The following is a 16627-nucleotide window of genomic DNA, read 5'->3' as shown; positions in this document are numbered from 1 at the left end:
TCGTAGTGCAACACTGCAAGAGGATGATTTGCAACGACACGATTCTCTTACGTTTCTAGGCACTTTCCTGTTTTCGGGGTTTTACAGGGCCAAAAAGTCCAAAAACGTCTTTTTTAAGGGGGTAGGGGGTTTTAGGCTATTTTAGCGTTTAAAATTTTTTATTTATTAAAAAAACGCCGAGGGGTGTAAAAGTAGTTATGTCCTAGAGAAAATAGTTAGTGGTATAAAAGAAGTATGTCATTCATGGTTGAATGATCAGGTCTTAAGCAAAGTAAGTGTACCGGGTCTTGACTAAAAATCTGAATAACCAGCCGGCGGCAAGGTGATGAAAGTGAAGGGAGAGAAAGACCAATGAGGCAGATCAGGCTAAACAACCGCAGTGCGGAACCGTACGAGGACTGTTTAAGCCATGTCGCGTGCCAGGAGACCCATGTTCCGTACAGTCACTAGTGCCTGGGTAATATCAGTTATGGGGTATAATCTGTTTATGTACCTGAAACAGGAACCAAATGTTCTGGAGTGGAACGTAAGCATGTTATACAATTTAAGTCTTAGATTATAATGATTGTTCAAGTATGATGGTACCGTTTAGGATGGTGGTTACACTCCGGACGAGACTGTTATTTTTAGTATAATGCTGATAAATATGGAAACGAGTGTGTCACCTGAATGCTGTACATAATTTGATGCTAGATTACATATATATTCCTGGCTAAATATATTAATATGTATATATATGTAGTTATGAGGTTATTGTTAGTTCTAATGTTTAGGTTTTAGTAAGATAATTCTTGATTAATTGATGGTCGTGGAGCTCATGTAATGTAATAGTTGTAATTAATTAATGGGGATATATTAGTTAATGGCTTATGTAATAGATAGTTTAATGTGGAATATACATATAATTCTAATATAGTTAATGTTATGTAATGAGGTTGGGGGGGAGAGTGTGTAGGTGGGTGTGGGGGTAGTGTACTCTGGTATGATGGAGTAATGTTAGTAAATAGTGTTATGGGTTATGTAGGGAATAACTTAATGTATGTTTACATAATAAGTCTTAATACATACATGGTCAAAGAGTAGTTTAGGTAGAATTTTAGCTTTGGGAGTTAAAGGTAGGAGTTAGAGTCTCTTCTCTTTGAGCCCAAGGATGGAATTTAACCGTCATGTTCGGTTTACAAGACCGACACTTTAGCTTTAAGTTACTAGGGCAGTTGCGGTTGAGTATTTTGTTTTCGATTCAGCCGGATATAGGTATAAATACTAGGAAGATTAAGAAGTAGAGAATTGAGGCTACTTGGCCAATTGTAATGTAGGGGTCTTCTACGGGCTGTCCTCCAATTCAAGTTAAAATAAGGACATCAGCTGCAAGGATTCAGAGAGTAATTTTGAATAAGGGGCGAAATGTGGCGCTGCGGATTTTTGACGTGTGAAGAAAGGGTACAAGCATTAGGATAATAATTGAGAAAAGTAGGGCTAATACTCCGCCTAGTTTGTTTGGAATAGAGCGCAGGATTGCATAGGCGAATAAGAAGTATCATTCTGGTTTAATGTGTGGAGGTGTGACTAATGGGTTGGCAGGAGTAAAGTTTTCAGGGTCATTTAATAAGTTTGGTGAGAGTAGTGCTAATGAGATAATAATTAGTAATAAAATAATGAAACCTAGAAGGTCTTTAAAGGTATAATAGGGATGAAATGGGATTTTGTCAGCGTTGGAGTTGATTCCTATTGGGTTGTTTGAGCCTGTTTCGTGGAGAAAGACAATATGAACAAGTGATGCGGCTGCAATTGCGAATGGCAGGATAAAATGGAAGGCGAAAAATCGGGTAAGAGTGGGTTTATCTACGGAAAATCCTCCTCAGATTCATTGTACTAATGTGTCTCCAATATATGGGATGGCGGATAGAAGGTTGGTAATAACAGTGGCGCCTCAAAAGGATATTTGTCCTCAGGGAAGAACATAGCCTACGAATGCAGTTATTATAGTAAGAAGGAGTAAAATTACTCCAATGTTTCAGGTTTCTATGTATAGGTAGGATCCGTAGTATAATCCACGTGCGATATGAAGGTAAATGCAAATAAAAAATAGAGATGCGCCGTTTGCGTGAAAATTTCGGATAAGTCATCCGTAATTAACGTCACGGCAAATATGGGCGACTGAAGAGAAGGCGGAGCTAATATCTGAGACATAGTGTATTGCTAGGAACAGGCCTGTAATAATTTGTGACATCAGGCATATCCCCAGGAGTGAGCCTATGTTTCATCATGATGAGATGTTTGATGGGGCTGGGAGGTCAATGAATGCGCTATTGATAATTTTTGCTAGTGGGTGGGTTTTACGTGTGATTGCCATTTGGTTTTTGTAGTTGAGTAACAACGGTGATTTTTCAAGTCATTAGTCCTGGTTAGAGTCCTGGCAAAAATTATGGTACTTATAGTAGTTTTTTCTGTTATTTTCTTAGTTAGTTTAATTGCAGTTGCCTCTAATCCTTCTCCTTATTTTGCAGCGTTTGGGCTGATAGTGGGTGCTGGGGTTGGATGTGGTATATTAATGCAGTGTGGTATGACTTTTTTATCAGTAATTTTATTTTTAATCTATTTGGGTGGCATATTGGTGGTATTTGCGTACTCTGCCGCTTTGGCGGCGGAGCCTTATCCGCCTGCATGGGGGTCTTGGGAAGTATTTTCTTATGTATTAGGATATATAGTTTTAGTTATTATGGTGTGAGCTGTGTTTGTCGGAGATTTTGGGGTACTTGATGATATTGAGGGGCATTTTGGGGCTGTGCGGCGATATGTTGGGGTAGCAGAGGTATATAATGTTGGGGGTTACATATTGTTAGTTGCAGGTTGAGTATTATTAATAGCCTTATTAGTTGTTTTGGAATTAACTCGGGGTTATTCTCGTGGCTGTCTACGTGCGGTTAGATAAATATAATTAGTAGTATAATAACAAAAAGGGATAAGACTGTAATTGATAAATATGTTTTGATTAGGCCTTTATGTGCGTGTGTAATTTTTTGGGTGGTGAGGAGTTGTGCGTGGGCAATGCCTTTTGGTCCGAGTTTTTCTATTCATAATTGGTCTGATGTTTGTGTGGCGAAAACTTGTCCAAGTGTTAATGGTAGTTTTGATATTAGACGGTGGGTAATATGTGGGTAGAAGCCTAATATGTTGGAGAAGTTGTGAGTGAGTTTTGTAGCGCTAATTTTGATTTGTTTATTAGTTATTGAGGCTAGTTCTAATGCTGTAATTAAGCCTAATAATGATACGATAAGGCCAGTAAGTTTGAGCGTAGGCGGTATTGTAAGTATTTGGGTTTTGTTGGGGAGGATATATTGACATAGAATAAGTCCGGCAACGATACTTCCTCATGCTAGGCGTTTAATAGGGTTAGCGATTAAGGGGTTATTTTCATTGATAGGGGAAAGTGGGAGAGTTCGTGGATTATTTATTAATACAAAATAAATAATACGAAGGCTGTATACGGCGGTGAAAGAGGTAGCAATTAATGTTAGTATAAGGGCTCAGGCGTTCAAGTTAGAGGTATTCAGGGCTTCAATAATTGCATCTTTTGAAAAGAAGCCGGCGAGGAAGGGGGTTCCTATTAATGCGAGGCTACCAATAGTAAGGCATGAAGATGTTAAGGGGAGTGTTTTATGGATTCCTCCTATTTTACGGATGTCTTGCTCATCATTAAGAGAGTGAATAATTGATCCAGAGCATAAAAAGAGTATTGCTTTAAAGAATGCATGCGTGCAGATGTGAAGAAACGCCAGTTGTGGTTGATTAAGACCAATGGCAACTATTATAAGGCCAAGCTGGCTGGATGTAGAAAATGCAACAATTTTTTTAATATCATTTTGTGTGAGGGCGCATGTAGCAGTAAATAAGGTTGTGATTGCACCAAGGCAGAGTGCAGCAGTAAGAATATTATTATTATTTTCGATAAGCGGGTGGAGGCGAATTAAGAGAAAAATTCCTGCAACGACTATTGTGCTAGAGTGGAGCAAGGCGGATACTGGGGTAGGGCCTTCTATGGCTGCTGGTAATCAAGGGTGTAGGCCAAATTGGGCAGATTTACCTGTTGCTGCTAGTAGTAGCCCTGCTGCGGGAAGGGTTATGTCTATATTTTTTGTAAGAATAAAAAGTTGCTGGATGTCCCATGAGTTAGTATTGATTAGAAGTCAAGATATGGATAACATGAGCCCGATGTCTCCTACGCGGTTATAGATGACTGCTTGAAGTGCAGCTATGTTAGCGTCGGCGCGGCCGTGCCATCATCCGATTAAAAGGAAAGATATGATTCCGACGCCCTCTCATCCGATGAAAAGCTGAAATATATTATTAGCTGTTACCAGGATTAATATAGCAATTAAGAATGTCAGTAGGTATTTGAAAAATCGGTTAATTAAAATGTCCGTTTGTATATAATAAATGGCGAATTCTAGAATTGACCAGGTTACGTAAAGTGCAATTGTTATAAAGATCATAGAATATTGGTCGAATTGAAAGCTAATGTTAATTTCTGTAGGTGGAATGAGGAGTCATCGGTAATAAATTGTAAAAGATTGAAGATTTAAATTTAAGCATATTAGTGATGGGATTAAGCTTACTAAAAATGATAGTTTTACAGCATTTTTAACATAATGTGGTCAGTTGTTTAAAGGTTTAAACATAATGGATAAAATAATAGGCAGAGCTAGAATAATAATTGTTAGGGAGAGACATGTTAGGAATATCTGGGATAGTTGAGGGATAGACATAGCTTTCACTTGGATTTGCACCAAGAGTTTTTGGTTCCTAAGACCAACGGATGACTATTATCCTTTGAAAGCTTTGAGTGATCTTTGGAGTTTAACCAAAGTTATAAGAATTAGCAGTTCTTAGTGCGCAGGCATCTCTCGGTCAATAAGAAGAGTTTAACTTCTATTATTAGAATCACAATCTAATGTCTTGGTTAGACTATATTAACATCAGCATCAACCTCAGATTAGTTCGGGCTTAGCTATTAGAAGTAGAACAGGAATAATATGTAAGGTTAATAAGAGGTGTTCTCGGGTGTGGGAAGGCTCTATAGAGGAATTATTTGAGGTTGGTCCTCGTTGGGAGGATACAAAAAGGTAAAGTGAGTAGCCAGCTGTAATCAGTGTTCCGGTGCCCGTTAATAGGATAGTTCAAGCAGATCAGTTGAATATTGAGATTATAATTATAAGTTCCCCTATTAGATTAGGTAGAGGAGGTAAAGCTATATTTGCTAGGCTTATAATAAGTCATCAGGTTGCTATTAGAGGTATAATAATTTGTATTCCTCGAGCTAATAGGAGTGTTCGAGAGTGTGTGCGTTCATAAGTGGTATTAGCAAGGCAGAATAGAGCGGAGGAAGTTAACCCGTGTGCAATTATTAAAATAATTGCTCCTGTGAAACCTCAGGGGGTTTGAATAAGAATACCTGAGGCAACCAATCCTATATGGCTAACGGATGAGTAGGCAATTAGGGATTTTATGTCAGATTGTCGTATACAAATGGATCCTGTTATAATAATTCCTCATAGTGCTAGAATAATAAATGGGTAGGCTAGCGATTTTGTTGTAGGTTCAAGAATAATGGTTATTCGAATCATTCCGTATCCGCCTAATTTTAGGAGGACTGCAGCAAGGATTATTGATCCGGCAATAGGGGCTTCTACGTGTGCTTTAGGAAGTCATAAGTGTACCCCATATAGTGGTATTTTTACTAAAAAAGCGATTAAGCACGCAACTCATAGAAAAGTGTTGGCTCAGGTGTCAGGGTGGATAGAAATTAAGTTTATTGAGATAATTGATAGTGAGCCGGCTGTATTATAGAGATAAAGGAGGGCTACTAGCAGTGGGAGTGAACCAGCTAGAGTATAAAATAGGAAGTAAGTTCCTGCGTTGAGGCGTTCTGCTTGATTTCCCCAGCGGGTAATAATGATTAAAGTGGGAATTAAGGTAGCTTCAAATATGATATAGAATAGAATGATTTCTGTAGCGCTGAAGGCTATAATTAGTAGGGTTTGTAAGGACACTAGTAATGTAATATAGCTTCGTTGGCGGTTGATAGGTTCTGGGGAGATGTGATTCTGGCTGGCAAGAATCATGAGTGGGAGTAGTCAGCAAGTTAGGACAATTAATGGTGTAGAAATTATGTCAGTGGCTATTATATAATTAAGGTTTGATCAAGGGGTGGTAGAGTAATATTTAAATAATGTAAGGGATAAGGTGGCAATTATTAAACTATGTGCTGTAGTAATGGATCATAATCATTTAGGGGATAATACTCAAATTGTTGGGAATAATATAATGGTTGGAATTAATAATTTTAGCATTGTAGGAGATTAAGATTTTTAAGATGATCAGACCCGTGTGTACGGGAAGTGGCAACAAGTAAACTTAGGCCGAGGCCGGCCTCACATGCTGAGAGGGCTAGGAGTAGGAGGGGGGTAGAGGAAAATATTATTGTTTCGTTTTGGGAACATCATATTGCTAGGGCAATGAATAGGGATAATATTATTCCTTCAAGGCATAAGAGGGCTGAAAGTAGGTGAGTGCGGTTAAAAGTTAAACCTGAGAGTCCTAACATGAATGCGGTGGAGATAGTAAATAAGATGTGGGTCATTAAGTCTCTGTGGGTTTGAGCCACAATCTATTGAGCCGAAATCAACAATCTTACGTTGGACTAGGGACTTATTCTGCCCATTCTAATCCGCCTTGTAGCCATTCGTAAATTAGGCCGACGGTTAAGAGCATGATAATGACAAATGCTCATGTTAATATAAGTATAGGATCTAAGTGAATACCCCATGGAAGTGGAAGTAAGAGGGCAATTTCTAGGTCAAATAGGAGAAATAGGATGGCGACGAGAAAGAATCGGATTGAAAAGGGGAGGCGGGCAGATCCAAGAGGGTCAAAACCGCATTCGTATGGTGATAGTTTTTCTGAGTCTGGGTTTATTTGGGGTAGTCAGAATGCAACGATGGCCAAAATAGTTGAGATTGAAGAGGAGATTAAAATTATTGTTAAGATTAGGTTCATTATCTTTCCTTGGAGTTTAACCAAGACTAAATAATTGGAAGTCATTTGTACTTTTTAATACTAGAAAGATTAAGATCCTCATCAATAAATTGAAACATAAAGGAAAAGTCATACTACATCTACAAAATGTCAGTATCATGCAGCAGCTTCAAAGCCAAAGTGGTGGGAAGAAGTAAAGTGATATAAGATTTGTCGTAATAAACAGACTATTAGGAAAGTTGATCCAATAATAACGTGGAGTCCGTGGAAGCCCGTGGCTACAAAGAATGTTGTTCCGTAAACTCCGTCTGCGATAGTGAATGGGGCTTCATAATATTCTATTGCTTGGAGGGCGGTGAAATATAGGCCTAGTAAGATAGTTAGGGTTAGTGCTTGTGTGGCTTCTGTCCGTTTTCCTTCTATAAGGCTGTGGTGGGCTCATGTAACAGTAACACCGGAGGCCAGGAGAACTGCTGTGTTTAAGAGAGGAACTTCAAATGGGTCTAAAGGTGTAATGCCTGTTGGTGGCCAAATACCCCCTAGTTCTGGGGTGGGGGCTAGGCTTGAGTGATAAAAGGCTCAGAAAAAGCCTAGGAAGAAGAATACTTCGGATGTAATAAATAAGATTATTCCGTAACGCAGGCCTTTTTGAACGGGAGGGGTGTGATGTCCTTGAAATGTCCCTTCACGGATAATATCTCGTCATCATTGAATCATAGTAAGAATTATTAATAATAGGCCTATTGCCAGCAGGGTTATTGACTTAAAGTGAAACCATACTGCAAGTCCTGAGGTTAGTAGTAAAGCGGCGACTGCCCCTGTAAGGGGTCATGGGCTTGGGTCAACCATATGATATGCGTGTGCTTGATGGGCCATTAAACGTTTTCTTGTAGGTAGAGGCTTAGTAAAAGGACAAATACATAAGCTTGGATTATTGCGACGGCAATTTCTAGAATAGTTAGCAGGGCTAATACAGTAAGTGTAAGTATGGCGATTGTTGGTATAATTGGTAGTATAACAAAGGTTGCTGTAGAAATTAGTTGAATCAATAGATGACCTGCAGTTAAGTTAGCTGTTAGTCGAACCCCAAGGGCTAGTGGTCGAATAAATAAGCTGATTGTTTCGATGATAATTAGAATAGGAATTAGAAGGGTCGGTGTCCCTTCTGGTAGAAGATGGGCTAAAGAGTGTGTTGGTTGATTTCGCATCCCAATTAGTACAGTGGCCAGTCATAATGGTACAGCTAGGGCCATATTTATAGATAGTTGGGTAGTTGGAGTAAAGGTATAGGGTAGAAGGCCTAAAAGGTTTAGAGTAATTAAAAATAAAAGGAGGGCAATTAGAACTACGGCTCATTTATGTGCACCAATATTTAGTGGTAATATAAGTTGATTGGTGGCTCGAGTAATAAATCAGGATTGAATAGTAATTAGTCGATTATTTATTCATCGTTTATTAGGGGTTGGAAATAATAGTCATGGTAATAGAAGGGCAATAGCGATTAGTGGAATACCTAAGAAGGTTTGACTAGCAAATTGATCGAAAAAGGTTAATGTCATGGTCAGGATCAGATTTCTGTTAGAAGGCTTGAAGGGTCTTTGGTGAGGGGTTCATTAGGAGTTTTGTGTATAATGACCTTGTTTGGAAGAATAGTTAAAAAAACAGTTCATGTAAAAATTAAAATAATAAATCAGGGGTCTGGATTAAGTTGCGGCATTCATTAAGGGTGGTTGGTAGTCACCTATGTTTAGCTTAAAAGGCTAACGCTATGCCCTATTAGCTTCTTAATGATGATTCTGCTAGTATTGATGAAGATCAAGATTCAAAGTATTTAACAGGTGCTGATTCAATTGCAATTGGCATGAAGCTGTGGTTTGCCCCGCAGATTTCTGAGCACTGGCCAAAGAAGATTCCTGGCCGGGTTGCAATAAATGTGGCTTGATTAAGTCGTCCGGGTACTGCATCTATTTTTAGGCCTAAAGATGGCACAGCTCATGAGTGTAAAACATCTTCAGCTGTAATAAGCATTCGTACAGGGGAGTTAGTGGGGACAACTATTCGATTGTCTGTGTCAAGCAGGCGGAATTGACCAGGTAGTAAGTCTTGTGTGGGAACTATATATGAATCAAAATTTAATGTTTCATAGTCTGTGTATTCGTAGCTTCAATATCATTGATGTCCTGTAGCTTTAATGGTTAGATGAGGATCATTAATTTCATCTATAAGATAAAGAATTCGGAGTGATGGCAAGGCAATTGTGATTAATACTAGAGCTGGTATAACTGTTCAAACCATTTCGATTTCTTGGGCATCAAGTAGGTGTTTGTTAGTTAATTTTGTTGAAACTGTTGTTGTGATAATATAAAGTACAAGGGTGCTAATTAGAAAGACAATTATAAGGGCATGGTCGTGGAAGTGTAGTAATTCTTCTATAATAGGGGAGGATGCGTCTTGTAATCCTAGTTGTGCTGGGTGGGCCATAGGTAAGATATATGGGAATTTAACCCATAATTTTGTCTTGACAAGGCAGTGTTATGCTTTAACTAATATCTTATAAGAAAGTGGCAGAATGGTTATGCAGTCGGCTTGAAACCGATTTAAGGGGGTTCAATTCCTTCCTTTCTCGAGCCTGGGGGGATTGGACAAATGCTGGTTCTTCGTATGTGTGATATGGAGGGGGGCAGCCGTGTAATCACTCAACGTTGGTGTAAGTTAATTCTACTGTTTGAACCTCTCGTTTGGCTGCAAATGCTTCTCAGAGAATAAACAGGAACATAATGACAGCGGTGAGAGAAATTATAGATCCGATAGAGGATAGAGAGTTTCATAGGGTATAGGCATCTGGGTAATCTGAATACCGTCGTGGTATTCCGGCTAACCCTAAGAAATGTTGTGGGAAGAATGTTAAATTTACCCCAATAAACATTACGCCGAAGTGAATTTTAGTTCAGGTAGAATGAAGTGTATAACCGGAGAATAAGGGGAATCAGTGGACGAAGCCGCCTATAATGGCAAAGACAGCTCCTATAGATAAAACATAATGGAAGTGTGCAACTACATAATATGTATCGTGTAGTATAATATCTAGTGATGAATTAGCTAGGATAATACCGGTTAATCCTCCGACCGTAAATAGGAAAATGAACCCCAGGGCTCATAGTATAGGAGTTTCTCATTTAATTGCACCTCCGTGCAATGTGGCGAGTCAGCTAAATACTTTAACCCCTGTGGGGATGGCAATAATTATAGTAGCGGATGTAAAGTAAGCTCGGGTATCTACATCTATACCAACTGTGAATATATGATGGGCTCACACAATAAATCCTAAAAGGCCAATTGCTATTATTGCTCACACCATTCCTATGTAGCCGAAGGGTTCGTTTTTACCTGAATAATAGGCTACAATGTGAGAGATTATGCCGAAGCCTGGGAGAATAAGAATATATACTTCTGGGTGGCCGAAGAATCAGAACAGGTGTTGATAAAGGATTGGGTCTCCGCCGCCTGCGGGGTCGAAGAAAGTGGTATTAAGATTTCGATCTGTTAGGAGTATTGTAATGCCTGCAGCTAGTACTGGAAGGGATAGTAGCAGGAGTACTGCGGTAATTAATACTGATCACACAAATAATGGGGTTTGATATTGTGAGGTGGATGGTGGTTTTATGTTAATAATTGTAGTAATAAAGTTAATGGCCCCAAGGATTGAGGAGACCCCGGCTAAATGAAGTGAAAAAATGGCTAAATCAACTGATGCCCCTGCGTGTGCTAGATTTCCAGCTAGTGGAGGGTATACAGTTCATCCTGTCCCGACCCCGGCTTCTACCGCGGAGGACGTGAGTAGAAGAAGAAGGGATGGAGGAAGGAGTCAGAAGCTTATGTTATTTATGCGAGGGAAGGCTATGTCAGGGGCTCCAATTATTAATGGTACAAGTCAGTTGCCAAATCCCCCAATTATAATTGGTATCACTATAAAGAAAATTATTACAAATGCATGGGCAGTAACAATCACATTATAAATTTGATCGTCTCCTATCAGGGCTCCGGGTTGACCGAGCTCTGCGCGAATCAATAGGCTTAGTGCGGTTCCTACTATTCCGGCTCAGGCACCAAAAATCAAGTAAAGGGTACCAATATCTTTGTGGTTGGTTGAAAAGAGTCAGCGAGTGATGGTCACAGGTAAGATGGCTGAGTGTTTAAGCGGCAGGTTGTAGCCCTGTAAAGGAAGGTTTAATCCCTTCTCTTATCAAGCCTTGTAGTGTAGTTTCCATGCAGGATTGCAAATCCTGAGACGTAGGTTGACGCCTGCCGGGGCTTCCTCCCGCCTTTTAGAGTTTCGGCGGGAGGAAAGCCTAGGTGGAAGCTTGCCGGTTAAAGCTTTTAGCTGTTAACTAAACGTATGTAGGATCGAGGCCTACCCATCTAGCAGGGTTTTAGCTTAATTAAAGTGTTTGAGTTGCATTCATAAGATGTGGGATAAAGTCCCGCAAATCCTATTTAACAGGAGTTAGAGGATTTTAACCTCTGTCTAAAGCTTTGAAGGCTTTTGGTTTAAAGTTAATCTAAACTCCTAGAATAAAGAGATGATGGAGGGTGAAATAGGGAGTATAGTAATAGTTATAACTATAACCACGGGCAGGATAAAGCTTGTCTTAGTTTTGGTGCCTCAGTTAAGTGTTTGTGCGTGTGTGTTAGGTGTAACTGTTGTGGTGAGGGAGTAGGAGAGTCGAAGGTAAAAGTAAAGGCTAAGTAGGGCGGATAGTGCAATTATTGTGGCGGTAGGTATTAGGCCCTGGTTGGTAAGTTCTTGTAAAATAAGTCATTTTGGTAGGAACCCTGATAAGGGTGGGAGGCCGCCCAATGATAGTAGGGCAAGTATTGTAATGGCAGACAGGGTAGGGAATTTGGATCAGTTTATGGCTAATGTGCTGATTGAGGTGGAGTTTGTGACGTTAAAAGTTATAAATATTGTTGTTGTTATAATAATATAAATAATTAAGTTAATAATGGCTAAGGTAGGCATGAAGTGTATAATTGAGATGATTCATCCTAAGTGGGCGATGGATGAATAGGCTATAATTTTTCGAATTTGTGTTTGATTAAGTCCGCCTCACCCGCCAATAAATGTAGATGTTAGTCCTAAAATAATTATTAGTTCTGGTATTAAGTTATTAGAAATTTGGTATAGGAGTGCTAATGGTGCGAGTTTTTGCCAGGTGGCTAGAATTAGTCCTGTATTTAATGTGATTCCTTGTATAACTTCGGGTAATCAGAAATGTATTGGGGCAACTCCAAGTTTAATAGCAATTGCTAGTGTTATAAGGGCAGAGGTTGGCATGGATATGTCTTGGATAATCCATTGTCCAGATTGTCAGGCGTTTATTAGGCCAGCAAATAGGAGCAGTGCTGCAGCTGCGGCTTGGGTAATGAAGTATTTTGTTGCAGCTTCTACGGCTCGTGGGTGGTGATGGCGGGCTATGAGGGGAATAATGGCGAGAGTATTAATTTCTAGTCCTATTCATGCGAGAAATCAATTGGAGCTTGCAAAAGTTAGGGTGGTTCCTAGTCCTAGGCTTATGAGTATAATAAATAAGATATAAGGGCTCATTAGTAAGGGAAGGATTTTAACCAACATATTTGGGGTATGGGCCCAAAAGCTTAAATTAGCTGACCTTACTAGGAAGTGGTGTAATGGGAGCACTGAAAGTTTTGATCTTTCTGGTGGAGGTTCGAGTCCTTCTTTTCTAGGCACTAAGGGGGTTTGAACCCCTATATTCTACTCTATCAAAGTAGTCCCTGGCTTTCGGGCATAGGGCCTAAAGTTGTGGCGGTGAGCCTGCTAGGGAAATTGGCAGGGAGATATGTCAGATAATAAGGGCGAGGGTGAGGGGGAGGAAATTTTTTCATACTAGGTGTATTAGTTGGTCATATCGGAATCGAGGATATGAGGCGCGCACTCAGAGAAATAGTGAAGCTAGGAGGGTTGTTTTAATAGCTCAATTTAGATTAATGGTTAAAATGTTGAATGATGGGCCGAGAAATAGAATTGCGGATAGGGCATTTATTAATAAAATATTCGTGTATTCTGCGAGGAAAAATAAGGCGAAGGGGCCTCCTGCATATTCGACGTTAAATCCTGATACTAATTCAGATTCTCCTTCTGTGAGGTCAAAAGGGGCGCGGTTTGTTTCAGCGAGGGTAGAGATAAATCATATTGCTGCTAGTGGTCAAGCAGGTATAATTAATCATACGGCTTCTTGTGTGGTATTAAACGTAATAAGTGTGAAAGCACCTGTAAATATAATAAGGGAAAGAATAATGAGGCCTAGGGTAACTTCGTATGAAATTGTTTGTGCTACTGCTCGGAGTGCACCAATTAAGGCATATTTGGAATTTGAGGCTCAGCCGGAGCCGAGAATAGAATATACTGAAAGGCTAGAAACTGCTAGAATGAAGAGGATAGTCAGATTTAAGTCTGTAAGTGCTAGTGGTATTGGGAGGGGAATTCATAAGATGAGTGCTAGAGTAAGAGCTAGTGTGGGGGTTAATAGAAAAAGTGTTGGAGAGGCGGTTGATGGTTTTACTGGTTCTTTAATAAATAATTTTACCCCATCTGCGATTGGCTGGAGAAGCCCGTAAGGGCCTACAATATTTGGGCCTTTTCGTAGTTGTATATATCCTAGGATTTTTCGTTCTACTAAGGTGAGGAAGGCTATTGCTAGGAGAACGGGGACAATATATATGAGGGGGTTGATAATTAGTGTGATTAGGGTCATAGTTAAAGAGGGGAGTTGAACCCCTGGGGGTAAGGGCTTAGGCCTTATGCAATTACCAGGCTCTGCCACTCTAACTAACCCTGTTCTAGGGTGGGGATATGTTCTTTATTATCTGTTTGATCTGGCTTCAGCAGGTTAAAGGGAGGCGTGTCTTAAATATAGGCCTCATTTATCCAATCCTTTCGTACTAGGATAAATAACTTCATAGATAGAAACTGACCTGGATTACTCCGGTCTGAACTCAGATCACGTAGGACTTTAATCGTTGAACAAACGAACCCTTAATAGCGGCTGCACCATTAGGATGTCCTGATCCAACATCGAGGTCGTAAACCTTTTCGTCGATTCGGGCTCTTGGAAAAGATTGCGCTGTTATCCCTGGGGTAACTTGGTTCGTTGATCAGATTAGTCTGGATCTTAATGTCAGATGTCCTGATGTGTTGAATTGTCATTCTTAACTTATAAAGCTGTGCTTCAATCATCGCTGAGGATTATTTGTTCTCAGTGGTCGCCCCAACCTAAGACTTTATGGCCATAATGCTGTGTTTATCTATATGGTAAAATATAGTTGGTAGTCATTTGGATTTAGTCTAAAGCTCCACAGGGTCTTCTCGTCTTATGTTTTTATACCCGCTTCTGCACGGGTAGATCAGTTTAATTGACAGGAGAAAAGAGACAGTTGAGCCCTCGTGGGGCCATTCATACCAGTCCTCATTTAAAGGACAAGTGATTACGCTACCTTTGCACGGTCAGGATACCGCGGCCGTTAAACTCATGTCACTGGGCAGGCAGGACCTTCAATACATGGAAAGCTGAAGGCGATGTTTTTGGTAAACAGGCGGGGCTCGAGTTTGCCGAGTTCCTTTTTTCTCTTTTAGTCTTTCCTTTGGGCACTCTTGTGTAAGATTAACGATGAGGTTAATAGGGTTTTCTTGTTTTTGTTATGTGTATTATTTGCTCCTCCGGTGGGTTCGTTTAACTGTTAGTGGTTTGTCCGTTCTAACTTACACTTGTGCGAGGAGAAAATCATTTTTCTTATTACTAGTTCTAGCATTGTTTCTTCTATTTAAATAGAGTAACTTGATATTTATAGGGGATTTAGAGGGTTTATCAGGATATTCGGGTTTTTGAGTATTTAAGCTATAACGCTTTCTTTAAAGGTGGCTGCTTTCAGGCCCACTTGGATCTTATCCTTGTATTATTATGATCTTTTTCCTCCTTATTGGGTTGTTTCCCAGTTCACAGGAGCTGTACCTCCTGTGAATAACTCTCAAACTTTCTTAAAATTTTTAGGTAGTACTTATATATTTTTTAGATTTTTTGAGGCTGAACTTTTATCCATTTCTCAAGTAACCAGCTATCACTAGGCTCGTTAGGCTTGTCACCTCTACTTGGAAGTCTTCCCACTCTTTTGCCACAGAGACGGGTTGGTCCTTTTAACTGCTTCGAAGTAGCTCGTCTAGTTTCGGGGGGTCAAACTATAAATCATTTTGCTTGGATCTGACTTGCTAGACCATGATGCAAAAGGTACGAGGTTTTATCTCTGCTGTGTTATGCTTTAACGATTTATTTCATTTCTCTTTCAGCTTTCCCTTGCGGTACTATTGCTATAGCTCTGTAAATCTTTTTCTATCGCCTATACTAAAGTTGACAAATGTTTTGTTTTTATTTTTTGTGTGTTTATTTAAATATTTATTTGGTTAGATGCATGGTCAGGCTAGCTATAATGCTCAAAATGATCTGAATTGCGCAGATTTCATCTCAGTGTAAGGGAGATACTTTTCTATTAAGCTACATTTTGATATTCCAAGCACACCTTCCGGTACGCTTACCATGTTACGACTTGCCTCCTCTTCTTGTTAGTAGTGTTTTATTAAAAGTGTGAGTTGTTTCGAGGAGAGTGACGGGCGGTGTGTGCGCGCTTCAGCGCCAAGCTTCAGTGGGGCACTCTACTCCCCGCTTACTGCTAAATCCTCCTTTAGACACAGGTTTCATAGTGTCGTCCGTGTGTTCTAATCTAGAAAATGTAGCCCATTTCTTCCCACATCATAAGCTACACCTTGACCTGACGTATTAAGTTTTACTTATTATGCCTACTTAGGGTCTTTCAAAAGGTAGGCTGGCGACGGCGGTATATAGGCTGGATGCAAGATGTGGTGAGGTTGAACGAGGATTATCGATTATAGAACAGGCTCCTCTAGGTGGTTCTGAAGCACCGCCAAGTCCTTTGGGTTTTAAGCTTGCGCTCGTAGTAACCTGGCGGGCGGCTTAGTATTTATGCCGCCTTAGTTTAGTTCCAAGCATAGTGGGGTATCTAATCCCAGTTTGTGTCTTGGTTTTCGTGGGTTCACATTTAATGAGATAACTTTCGTTAATGATATTCATATACTTATTAGCGTATGACAGCTTAAAGGTATTTTGTTCTCAGTTTATAATTTAATTGCTAACCACACCATACGCCGAAGGACTATCATTTTGAGCCTCTCGTATAACCGCGGTGGCTGGCACGAGTTTTACCGGCTCTATTTAACCATAACTAGGTCTAGCTTTCGCTGATTGCCTAATGTTTATCACTGCTGAAATCCCGTGGGGGTGTGGCAAAGCAAGGCGTTTTGGGCCGTGAACACGAGCCTGATGCCGGCTCCTCGTCTTCTACTAGGAAGATTAAGGGCATTTTCACCGGAGCGCGGATACTTGCATGTGTAAGTTTAGTTGAAAAATGATAGTAAGACCAGGACCAAATCTTTGTGCTTGTGGGACTTTTCTAGGGCCCATCTTAACATTTTCAGTGTTATGCTTTGAGACTAAGCTACACTAGC

The 16627-nt window shown here is 40.0% G+C and overlaps 13 protein-coding genes across 13 annotated transcripts, besides 25 other annotated features; 1 reads left to right on the top strand and 12 right to left on the bottom strand. All coding sequences in view use genetic code 2, as the record gives it.

Moving 5' to 3' along the window:
- Window positions 1–1073: a D loop (control region).
- Window positions 1074–1142, top strand: a tRNA (tRNA-Pro).
- Window positions 1142–1212, bottom strand: a tRNA (tRNA-Thr).
- On the bottom strand, window positions 1213–2353 carry CYTB (cytochrome b). The gene has a single exon. A coding segment is annotated over exon 1 (1141 nt).
- A 3-nt stretch (window positions 2354–2356) lies between these two features.
- Window positions 2357–2425, top strand: a tRNA (tRNA-Glu).
- ND6 (NADH dehydrogenase subunit 6) lies at window positions 2426–2929 on the top strand. The gene has a single exon. It carries the CDS (start codon window positions 2426–2428, stop codon window positions 2927–2929), a length of 504 nt encoding a protein of 167 aa, NP_740229.1.
- ND5 (NADH dehydrogenase subunit 5) lies at window positions 2925–4766 on the bottom strand. Its single transcript has one exon. The coding sequence runs from the start codon at window positions 4764–4766 to the stop codon at window positions 2925–2927; it is 1842 nt and encodes a 613-aa protein (NP_740228.1).
- Window positions 4767–4838, bottom strand: a tRNA (tRNA-Leu).
- Window positions 4839–4840: 2 nt separating this feature from the next.
- Window positions 4841–4906, bottom strand: a tRNA (tRNA-Ser).
- Window positions 4907–4975, bottom strand: a tRNA (tRNA-His).
- ND4 (NADH dehydrogenase subunit 4) lies at window positions 4976–6350 on the bottom strand. Its single transcript has one exon. A coding segment is annotated over exon 1 (1375 nt).
- On the bottom strand, window positions 6344–6640 carry ND4L (NADH dehydrogenase subunit 4L). The gene has a single exon. The coding sequence runs from the start codon at window positions 6638–6640 to the stop codon at window positions 6344–6346; it is 297 nt and encodes a 98-aa protein (NP_740226.1).
- Window positions 6641–6710, bottom strand: a tRNA (tRNA-Arg).
- On the bottom strand, window positions 6711–7056 carry ND3 (NADH dehydrogenase subunit 3). The gene has a single exon. A coding segment is annotated over exon 1 (346 nt).
- Window positions 7057–7126, bottom strand: a tRNA (tRNA-Gly).
- On the bottom strand, window positions 7127–7911 carry COX3 (cytochrome c oxidase subunit III). Its single transcript has one exon. A coding segment is annotated over exon 1 (785 nt).
- On the bottom strand, window positions 7912–8594 carry ATP6 (ATP synthase F0 subunit 6). Its single transcript has one exon. A coding segment is annotated over exon 1 (683 nt).
- On the bottom strand, window positions 8585–8752 carry ATP8 (ATP synthase F0 subunit 8). Its single transcript has one exon. It carries the CDS (start codon window positions 8750–8752, stop codon window positions 8585–8587), a length of 168 nt encoding a protein of 55 aa, NP_740222.1.
- Window positions 8753–8825, bottom strand: a tRNA (tRNA-Lys).
- COX2 (cytochrome c oxidase subunit II) lies at window positions 8826–9516 on the bottom strand. The gene has a single exon. A coding segment is annotated over exon 1 (691 nt).
- A 3-nt stretch (window positions 9517–9519) lies between these two features.
- Window positions 9520–9588, bottom strand: a tRNA (tRNA-Asp).
- A 2-nt stretch (window positions 9589–9590) lies between these two features.
- Window positions 9591–9661, top strand: a tRNA (tRNA-Ser).
- COX1 (cytochrome c oxidase subunit I) lies at window positions 9653–11209 on the bottom strand. The gene has a single exon. The coding sequence runs from the start codon at window positions 11207–11209 to the stop codon at window positions 9653–9655; it is 1557 nt and encodes a 518-aa protein (NP_740220.1).
- Window position 11210: 1 nt separating this feature from the next.
- Window positions 11211–11281, top strand: a tRNA (tRNA-Tyr).
- Window positions 11282–11349, top strand: a tRNA (tRNA-Cys).
- A 36-nt stretch (window positions 11350–11385) lies between these two features.
- Window positions 11386–11458, top strand: a tRNA (tRNA-Asn).
- Window position 11459: 1 nt separating this feature from the next.
- Window positions 11460–11528, top strand: a tRNA (tRNA-Ala).
- Window positions 11529–11533: 5 nt separating this feature from the next.
- Window positions 11534–11604, bottom strand: a tRNA (tRNA-Trp).
- ND2 (NADH dehydrogenase subunit 2) lies at window positions 11605–12640 on the bottom strand. The gene has a single exon. A coding segment is annotated over exon 1 (1036 nt).
- Window positions 12641–12710, bottom strand: a tRNA (tRNA-Met).
- Window positions 12710–12780, top strand: a tRNA (tRNA-Gln).
- Window positions 12779–12849, bottom strand: a tRNA (tRNA-Ile).
- Window positions 12850–13808, bottom strand: ND1 (NADH dehydrogenase subunit 1). Its single transcript has one exon. A coding segment is annotated over exon 1 (959 nt).
- Window positions 13809–13883, bottom strand: a tRNA (tRNA-Leu).
- Window positions 13884–15538, bottom strand: an rRNA (l-rRNA).
- Window positions 15539–15609, bottom strand: a tRNA (tRNA-Val).
- Window positions 15610–16556, bottom strand: an rRNA (s-rRNA).
- Window positions 16556–16627, bottom strand: a tRNA (tRNA-Phe).

The sequence above is a fragment of the mitochondrial genome of Polypterus senegalus (assembly GCF_016835505.1).
Source record: "Polypterus senegalus senegalus mitochondrion, complete genome".
In the NCBI taxonomy this organism is placed as follows: domain Eukaryota; kingdom Metazoa; phylum Chordata; class Cladistia; order Polypteriformes; family Polypteridae; genus Polypterus; species Polypterus senegalus.
The sequence above is the reverse complement of the archived record's forward strand: the minus strand, read 5'-3'. Positions and strand labels throughout refer to the sequence as shown.